The 10,530-nt window shown below is 45.3% G+C and overlaps 1 protein-coding gene across 1 annotated transcript in view; it reads left to right on the top strand.

Annotated features, from left to right (window-relative positions):
* The first annotated feature begins 798 nt into the window (after nucleotides 1–798).
* Nucleotides 799–10,530, top strand: part of sema3c (sema domain, immunoglobulin domain (Ig), short basic domain, secreted, (semaphorin) 3C) — a 29,779-nt gene continuing 20,047 nt past the window's right edge. Inside the window, exon 1 of the mRNA XM_083691756.1 lies at nucleotides 799–959. Coding sequence (XP_083547882.1) covers nucleotides 809–959 — 151 coding nt within the window. The 5' untranslated portion in view covers nucleotides 799–808. The remainder of the gene's footprint in view (nucleotides 960–10,530) is intronic.

Here is a 10,530-nt window from a genome sequence, read left to right as displayed (position 1 = left end):
AGTTTCATAGATATCAGGCGGCCTGCTTCTCTCCTCAGCTATCAATCTTTCATACCTCATGTATAAGCCATGAGATCGGAGATCCGCCTTTGTATACAGTAGGTCCATTTTCAGTTTGTGATTTTAGTACAGTGTAGCCATGCTTGCTTGCCTGAGCTGTGGAGTTGGCTAAGCCTCTCAGAGGCAGTGAAAGAATCACTACACAGAAAGAAGTCCCCTGACAATACCTGTCTTTATCAATAATTGAGCTCCTCTTGTCCAATAATGGAATTGAAGGAGAGAGAGGAGAGAGGAGGCAGAGAGCGCCTCTCCCCCAGCTCTTTTGTGTAGATTTATCTCATCCATATTTAACACTGAGCTTTGTGAAAGGATATGGGAAGTGATGGATTTAACTGACATGTGATGCTTTCATCTCTCGCTCTCTCCTTAAACACTTTCTCCTTAAACGTATTCTCCTTTTGAATGTAAATGTGCACAGTAAGGGGTATGTTTTGAGTAGATACTACTGTCTTCAATTACTTTTGGCATTCTTGATTTAGCTTGTCTAGCGTGTAAGGTGGGTGGGTTGGATTTGTCGGAATATTCCATGGGCTCCATTGTGCCAGGGAAAATAAATCAGACTTTAAATTTTCTTCCTTGCAGGTACAGTAATTAGATGACAATAAGATGACCTCAGCACATAAATGGTTTTGAAAGAAAATGTATATTTCGATCCAGGTCTGATATTAATTGATTGAAAATAATGTGCCCTCTCTCCCCTCCGTAGGCCTTGTGGACTGGGTTGTGGTTCCTGAGCCCGGCTGTGGTCATGGGGTGGCCGGAGGAGGTCGCGACCCTGCCTCTGGAGGCGGTGGCGGTGTGGCCGCTGAGAGGACACGCCCTCCTGGCTCTCTCTCTCTTCTTCACCTGCGTCTCCTGCCTCTCTCAGCCGCTGCCCAGAGTCTTCCTGTCCTTTGAAGGTAAACAAATAGGTCATGTCCTCTTTCTGTTGTTTTGCCCAAGAGTGAATAACTGAACAATATACGCTCTTTCTGATCTTCTATAGTACACATGCAAAGCATTATCTCAGCTATTACTCTCATCTATGGCTGTTGTTTTTCGCCGCAGCTGTGGTGAGGTTATACAATGAGGCCATTATTTTATTGTGGGTTAATGTCTATATAAGGTCCATCACGGCTGGGTGCCAGGGGATGAAAACAGTATAATGTCATGTTGAAGCTTGTGATGAGCTGCTGAACTTCTTTCGTACCTACTGTGCTCTACAGGCCTAACCTAATCTCTCTAATCTGACTGACATTTGACCAACGATGTGTATCAGACAATGGGAATACCTCTCTGATGCGTATTACACACGATGCTAACTCTCTCTGTCCTTTGCACTTTCATGTTCTTGGTGGGCGCCTTTGAGATCAGAGAGACTCCAGTTCCATTGTGGAGCTCTGTTCCATGTCAGGAACACTGGCCAGGCAGCCTGTACCTCTGTGAGATGGTACCGTACTGTACTGTCATGAGTGACTGCCCTAAGCCTGGTCCTGGTTAAAGTTTAATCATAGTAGTACTCCGTAAATGGAGTGTGTGTTTGTGTGTGTGCGTGCGTGCATGCGTGTGCGTTGTTTCAGCCTCTGGGTTTGATTCTGTTGTTTTATTTAATTTCCTTGACACAGATAATTGTATGAATTATTAACTCCCTCTCTGAACTAAAAATGACTTTGCAGTGGGGCTTTGGAGGGGGGGTGAGGGGAGGTATTGCTCATGCTTTCAGGAACCCACCTCCCAGACATAGACAGTATGTGCGGTGAACTTTGACAGTGTTTGATTTTGTACAGGAGCTTCTGGAAATGTGTGATCACCCTTCAGTACCTCTGGTTGATTATGCAGCTCTGTGCAGTTGAGAGTCTATGGCTGTGTCTGTGCTGTGTCTGTGGTCTGTGTCCATGTCTGTGCTGTGCCTGTGGTCTGTCTGAATGGTCAGAAAGTGTGAGGAGTTGTGATAGCTCATTGTGTTTGGAGGTCTGAGATTGATCTACAGTAGTCTCTCACAACATGTCATCTTTCACAACATCTCCCCTTTTTCTGTCTCTGATCCTTTCGCTTTCTCATTTCTCTTTCTCCCTGTCACTCCGTTATTTTCCTCATCCCAGACTCTCTTATTCTCTCACTCCTATTCTCCCAATCTCTCCTTTTCCTCTGTCTCATTCTCTCTGTGTTTCTATCCTATTGTCTGCTCCCCCTGAGTGGTCCTGTAGCTCAGCTGTCAGACAGGCAGTGAGACGGCCCACTCAGCTCAGCCCACAGAGACATGACAGGACCCACAAGCTGAGGACCCAGAGGCTGAATTCTGTGGGAGCGTGGCAGCATGGAAAAAGCCTGCTCACTGCTGACAGAGAAACCACTCAAATACCTTTGTGGCTTGTAACACACAGCCCCGGTATTCACTCCTGGCCTGTTTAAAATGGCCAACCTCAGAGTTCAAAGTTCACCATGATGAAAATGAGTTAATCCTGGCAATCCAGGGGATTCCTAATCCCTTTTCCAAGTGTGGTTTAGATTTTTTCCCCTGTCCTGGTTTAGTTGTGTTCTGCTATATCCCTGTCATGCCAGAACTATTAGCCGTAAAAGAGGTTCTAGAATGGTTCTTGGTTGTGGTGCTCTTGGTCTGATGCTGTGTTGGTGGCTCAGTTCTGAATTTTTAAAGCGTTTGTGAGCGTTTGTCATTTATTATGATATATGTGGGTACTTCACTGTGCCTCCTTCCCAGGGGAGAGAGAGTTAGTAGAAAAACAGAAACTGTTGCAACTGTGGAATTTTGGGCGGACATTTCAAGGAGAAGGAATTGTGATTTTTGGCCGGAGCTAAAGAGCAAACCCAGAATTTTAGGTGTAGGTTTGTCTCCATCCATGATTTAGATACACACTATACTGTGTGTAAGGCACAAGGGAATTAAGGTAGAATTGATCTTTGCAGGTGCAGGAGTTAAATATCGTTATACCATTAGGGCGGACAGGCTTCATATTTTCTCTCTGGATTCAGTTAGACCTTCTGACTTTGGGGGCTCCAGATGTGTTGAGGCTGTGGAAACTGGTCCCAGAGACAGGACTCATCTCTCTTATAAGGGCCAGTCTGGAACTTCTCACTGAGGGAAGTGTTGAGTGCCTCTCCAAGGCAGCGTTCCAGGAGCGGAGGAAGGGAGGGGAGAGGAGCTGGGTCCCGAGAGGGGAGCAGGTGGGTCAGCACCTGTAAGCAGGCCAAAGGCTCTGATCCAGTGGTTGGATCATGTGATTCCTTCCCAGAGGTAAAGACCTCTTTGTTCTTACTGGCTGAAACTAAACCAAAGCTTTCCGAATAAATAAACCTTGGGGACGAGGCTAGGGTCAGAAAACAGTATGCTGCTGCCGACCAACCCTCTTCTCTTTCTCTTTCTCGTTCTCTCACTCCTGAAACTCTATCCAGGGGTAAGGCAGGTTCACTGAGCAGAGTGAGTAGGACTTGCGTCTTCAGGAGAAGTTGCTGCCTCTGACATTCCTGTACGCTCACACTGATTATTCTTGTCTCCCAGACACAAATGCGGTGGGACGGCAACCAAAACAACATAATAAACAGTTATGCAGCTCCAGAATGCAGCTAAACCCAAATAATAAACATTCAAATACAGCCATACTTTTCAGTAAAGCTGGATAATAAACACAGGCCATTTTTGTGAAAAATTGTCAGGGAATCACCAGTGTCATGAAAGAGTTTGAATTTGCTTTTATACGCTTGTTTTTAATCACTTTATTTTTTCCCTCCATATTTAGTCAAGCATCCCCTGTCATTCCATATGCTGTATGACAAAAACACAAACTCCATCAGGTGTCACATTGTAAGTAAAAAAATAATGCGCTGAAGCCTCTGTGTTTTGTCAAACACAATTCCAACCAGATAAGGGCAATATTTTATCCAGATTCATGGGATAGAGTAATAAACCATTAACAAAGAAGGCTTGCTCTGAGAATTTAAAGACAGGACTAGCAGTGATCCTAGTCTACATAGATAGATATGTCAAGTTAACCCATGTCTGAAAATGAACCCCAGTCTGGCCACATAGTCATTTCCATTCTCAAACAGATTCAATGACTTAGGTGGTAAGCTTTTAATAAAACCAGAATTAACTGTCCCTCTTGGCTATTTGTTCTTCTTTAAACAAAATGTCAAACATATCTGGAATGATTCACAACTTAGTTTCATTAGTTTCTTCATAAGACCCCACGCAGATGGGGTCCTGCGGTCCTGTCACTGTTCCCTTTGACCCAGAGTAGAAACATTTCACAGCTATGATAATATTGTTTTCAACACCTGTCACTGAGTTATTTACAAATCAATCTTTAACAGTGTTTGAGGATTGATCCAATTCTTCGGGAGCTATGTTAACAAGGTGCCTCCCATGAGCTATGGCTGTCTGTGTACGTCAGGGGGGGGGTTATGGGTGTCTGTGTACCCTGGCTGGTGTTTTGTTTTGTTTGTTTCTCTCTGTGATGATGGGCTAGTGTTATACACTAACACACTGGGTGTTGAGAGTCATGGTCGCAGCTGACAGGGCACACACACACACACACACACACACACACACACACACACACACACACACACACACACACACACACACACACTGGGTGGAGGGTGGTCTGTGTTTATGATCAGGCTCATTTAGTCTCATCAGTGTTCATGCCCTGTTTTCTGGCAAACCAGTGCTGGTTATCTCATAGCTCAAAAGAGGTATTAGAATAGCATGGAAATACAGTCAGCTTGTAAAAAAAATATGTTTACCTGAAAGTTGGTGTGTGTGTGTGTCCAGTATTTCCTTGCATGTTACTTGTGTGCGTACAGTCTGTGCAGGCCTGCATAGACGGTATACTGTCTATTCATGTGTCCATAGAAATCCCACTGACTTGTCTTTGGTTTGGAAGAGAGCCTGGGTGTAGCCACAGTACAGTGGAGACGTGTCAGAGATTGATTAAGATTATGTGTGTGCTTGATGAGAGCTCCCTCACACTGGCAGCCTCTCCAGGTCCCAGCCAAACCATGAGCAGAACCAGCCCTCTGTCTCAAAGGCTCCACCAGAGAGCGGATGCTCTGGCTCCCCCTGCTTCCACAGATTAGGCCTCACTTTTATCAAGCTTCATTACATTCTCCACTCTCCCCTCATTATTCACATATATAGGATGGAATGAGGTGGACGTCAAACTGTGTGAAGGATGTTTATTTAATAGTGGGAGTGTGTGTGCGTGTGTGTGTGCGTGTGTGTGTGCGTGTGTGTGTGCCCACGTGCAGACATTTGCTGCGTTTGACTACCTTGTCACCAGAAAAGATTTGACCCCCTTTGAGATGGGGAGCATCTTAATGACAGTTCTCAACTTTTTACTGTGGATAACCAAGAATAGCATTTACGACACGAACTGAAATGTACTGTAGCCAAGGTAACGAAAACATTTTCAGAATTCTTCAGTGAAGAGATCAGTTGGAAGATAAATAGTAAAGTATTGCCAATGTTACATTCACCTACTCTAAGGTAATGTCTCAAAATTAAATAAAATAGGAAAGTCGGGGGCAGTGTGTTGATGTTCAAGGCTTATTCCTACTTAAACAAGAGACCATACATTGTTACTTTTTCCTAGCTCTTTGAAGGATTTCATGGTAATGTTGTCTGTATGGGTTCGACCTTTGACTGGCTCTGACATCCCTGACCCTGCGGCCACAACAGGCCTGGACGGGTCAAACAGACATCAGTCTGCAGTCTCCCAGTGGGGTCAGCCACAGGTTAAAGGTCAGGACTGACAAGTGGCAAAAGTGGACTAGTATGGCTGTGTTGGTGCTTGTGCCGAGGGGCATACACATAGATGACTCTAATTTGAAGCACATTTCCCCTCTCTGGTTTGATGATATTATATTCTTTCTTTGGAAATGCATCTCAACTTGACATTAGTAAACATACAGTAATTGTAATTGAGATTCATCTCAACTTGACATTAGTAAACATACAGTAATTGTTCTTTGAGATTCATCTCAACTTGACATTAGTAAACATACAATAATTGTTCTTTGAGATTCATCTCAACTTGACATTAGTAAACATACAGTAATTGTAATTGAGATTCATCTCAACTTGACATTAGTAAACATACAGTAATTGTAATTGAGATTCATCTCAACTTGACATTAGTAAACATACAGTAATTGTTCTTTGAGATTCATCTCAACTTGACATTAGTAAACATACAGTAATTGTTCTTTGAGATTCATCTCAACTTGACATTAGTAAACATACAGTAATTGTTCTTTGAATTGAAATCAGTGTGGACAGCCGACAGGCTGAGACACCAAAAAGCAAAAAGCCAGGTTGGGGTGTGTGTGTGTGTGTGTGTGTGTGTATGTGTGTGTGTGTGCGTGTGTGTGTGTGTGTGTGGTGCTTGCGTGTGCAGTGCTTGCGTGTGTGTGCTTGCATGTTTTCTCCAGGCATGTGTCCTATAGCTAACAAAGCTAATTGATTAGGTTAGAGCATGGACATTCTCCAGTGAGGGCTAGTGGGTACAGCGGTGCCTGGGGCTGCAGTGTTTCCTTTCTCTGCTGTCTCTGTGTTTTGACATTCCTGCCATTGACCTTGCAGACCTAATGAATGTTTTATTGTTCTTCCTCTATGCCGTGTTGAAAGGTAATCAATGACCATCAATATGGAAGACATGTCATATCTATCTGCTGATGCACAAGGTCAAATGGAAATTCTTTGGCTGGATCTCAGGAAATATATCGATCCGATTTACATTTCTTTGAATGTCTGGTCTTCTTTGATGTAGCTTTAAATCACTTTTCCCTTGTCCAAACACATGTAACGGGATGAATTTGGCTTTTTTGGTTGTATAGTGGTTGGAGAGTTTGAGAACTATTCTCATACAAGCTTTAAGCTCGCAAGCTTTTCCACTGCAAAGGCCAAGGCTTGACATCATAAATGGGGAAAGACTAAAAACCAACACCATAATTAAACAGCTAGATTATGTTCACTACCAATGGAACAAGGCTCTGTATTCCTCAATTACTGCAGATATTTTATTATACCTTTGCAAATATGTCTTTTATTGCCAGGATCACAGACAAAAGGTGTAAGTTTCTTCTGTCATATCATCGTTTGGGTTTTCAGTAAAAGGTAAAACATCAGACGAAGTGCAGGTGTGTAGCAAACTGTGACCGTGTGACCTCCCCATCATTGAGCAGTACTGAGACGACCGTTTGACCTTGGTGATGTCACTGAGGAAATACCATAGAGACTTTTTAATCCCACTAAACTGCAGTCTCAACCCGGCAGGGTCGACCCACCCGGTCAAACTTTACTCTCCTTCTGCTTCTCGCCTCTCCTCCATCTCTAATGAATCAATATAACTTAAAGGATCCTTTGACCCAACCTTCTATAGCCTCCCAAGAACCCTGGGGCTCTCACTGGGCCTCTGACTGATCTGACAGTAAAAAAAAGACATTGATTTAACAGCCGCATGGGTGAGGGGTAACAGGAGGCCTGCTGATTATGTGAAAGGTTAGGGGGGGGGGTGACACCAGTGACAGGTGAAGACGTGGCCAGGTGCTAATAGGGGACCGGGAGAGCTAGCGCTCCTCGCATTATATATGACGGACAGGTTAGCGTCTCAGGTTTCTTCTCCTGGAGGGATTATTAGCCGACACCTCCAAGTCAGCAGTGTAATGAAGCCTGCGGTGACGTTGGTACAGGACTACCTCAGAGTTCACCCTGCGGTATAGTCAGAGGGCTGAACACACATGCTGACTGCCAAGGAGAAACACTTATCATACTTACGGTCGTGAAGAGGTGTGCCCGCTGCTTCAGAAACAGATGAGAGGGAAGTCAGATAGAAGGACGTCACACGTACAGTAATGCATCCCACACAGGGACCATATGAATCCCATAACATTATGTCTGGGATGGAGGCTAGATAATTAGTAGGAAGAGATTCAGTGGAATGACAGTTTGTCAGCTGAGTGTGGCCCCTGTTCGTGACAAGCGGTCACTATATGTCTGCAGAGAGAAGAGGGTGTGTTGATGAGTGAGTCGGTGAGTGTGTGTTTCTGCGCTCGCCCGAGAATGTGGGGAATGTCAGGAAGACAGACAGTCAGACGACTCTGTCGCTCTGCTCCAGCCCGCCATCCTGGGTGGTCTCTCCATGGGGGGACGAGGAGAGCGGCCATACTCTGACACGATACCCTAATAGTTCCCCCGGCCTCACCTGGCAAAATATCACAGGTTATTAAAGACCAATACTGTTTACTGTAGAGCTATATCCCTATGGAAATGTCCCGGTGAGAGCCAGCACCATTTTGTGTCTTCAGAGTCAGGCGGAGGTTTGAGTTGCCAGGATAACGGTTCTGAGTGGCGCCGTATGTGTGAATGTACCAACAGTGTATTACGTGAGTGTAGCCAAGCAGAACTCTACTAAAGGAGTCCAGGCATTGTCAACACAAAGAGCAGTGACATTTGCCAGAGGTTCGAAGTCAGGCCTTTCTGATAAAACCCACTCGATCTTCAGAGGGGAACATGAATCGGGGGCGTACTAAGCTCCCTGCTTAAATATTTATGGAGGCGGGTGATTGGGGTCCACCCACCCGCTGCCCTTGACAACAGTGGCACAGGTTCCTGCTGCGGTGAAAAGAGACCAGTTCTCATTTGCATGAGGTTAATTTATTCACGCTGCCCTTTGAGGGCGCGGCCCATTGAAGAGGGCTGTATTGAATGGGAGACACAAAGGCTGGTCTGTGATTGGCCGCCTGCCCAGTCTGATGGTGTTAATAGGGTCTGGAGACCTCTCGGCTCTGACTGACTCAGACAATGACACTCATCCAGGAAGCTCTCTCTCTCTCTCTCTCTCTCTCTCTCTCTCCTCAGGCCTATTCAACCTATGTACTGCTCGGATGAGCCTTATTCTTGATTACTCATTTGGGTTACACTTTACATTACATACACTAAACAGTATGTTATAAAGGCTTCGTAACGTGTTTATAATCACTTTATAAACTGTTACCCTCAACAGAAAATCATTAAGGGCAGTAAAGGACAGACTGTCTCCAAGTCCCTAAACCCGATCCCCAGACTGTCTAGCACATACACAGCCATCACTCTCTGCTCTCATAAAGAACCAGCATACTTTCCAACGGCCCGTGAATCTCGTTTCTTTTACGATCCTGCAGTGAGATGAATCGTTCCTTGTATGGCGAGCCAAACCAAAATCACGACTGTGTTGTTTACTGGTGAGAGAGGCAGAGAGGGCCCATCCACTTTGATCAGCCAAACAAATGGAGAGGTTAGCCGGTCATTCAGCGTTGTGTTTGAAGCCCCCACCGCAGGGGAGCTCCCCCGTGCCATCTCTCTCCCCCCCCCGCCATGTAGCGTAATCACAGGGAAACAATACCCATCCTTCACCCCTGTTTTAATTACAGCAAAAGCAACATGGGCGGAATGACAAGTCCCTACCCACATCCTTTCGGTTTGTTTCCGCATGACGGTTCACCAGACAATCTCGACAGACGGTCTCTAGGGTGTTGTTCCTTTTGTACTGGGATAGGCATAGGATGTGCTGGGAGGCTGTTGCCTTTCTCTGCTATCACACCAAGACTTGTGTCCTTGAGCAATCAATTCCTCCCACGTAATGGTAGACTGGGTTGTGAGGCAGGACGATTAAAGCTTGTTGTCGGTTGATATAATGTGATGTTCCTGGTGGATTCTTTTTAGGTTAGTTTAGTATTTTTTTTTTAAATAAAAAATGCTGTCAAACTGCTGTAAAACTAGCCTTGGATGGGTTCACCCTCAGCGAGGTTAACTGGATAGGGAATACATGCAAATGGAAATCGAAACAGGAATGTGTTTAACTAGCTGATGAATGACAGATTCTCTGACCTAGACCTGTATGTCAAGGTGAATTACTTTGCATTCATTAGCTCATCAAATCTGTTATCTAAACTGCAGATCTCTGACCTGGTGTCCTGTGCATGCGGTATATGGATTAATCTCAGGGTTTGTCTTGCATGTTATAAAACTGTGGTCTGACCTCAGACTAGATAACATCTCCGTCTGCTCTGCGGCAGTGTACTGCACGACCATGCAAAGACCGCAACCCACCACCACTCTTTAATATTGAATGAACCTCTCTGGTCTCTGCGGTCTCTTGGCCCTTACAAAAGGCTTTTGTACCCACTTCCGCTTGACCAACTTGCACAAATGAACCACTCTTCAAAGGGAGAGCGGTAGCGGTAGCTACAGTTAGGCCGTGTCCACTCACCTGCAGCAGGCTTCCCTGGCACCCCTCGGTTTTCTACATGAATGACCGCTCGTGGTCAGTGATCTATACCTGCACGGCGCAGCCCCATGGGTGACCGCTCCCAGTCAAGGCCAACCTCGGGACTCCTGCCAGACCGCCCACTGGGGAGGGCACGGCCCACCTGCCGGCATGAATAATAGAATACTCAGAATTCTCTCTGCAGGCATTGCCTCTGATCTGAGCT

This window comes from Argentina silus (genome assembly GCF_951799395.1).
Source record: "Argentina silus genome assembly, chromosome: 20".
NCBI lineage: Eukaryota > Metazoa > Chordata > Actinopteri > Argentiniformes > Argentinidae > Argentina > Argentina silus.
This window is presented reverse-complemented; position numbering and strand designations above follow the sequence as displayed.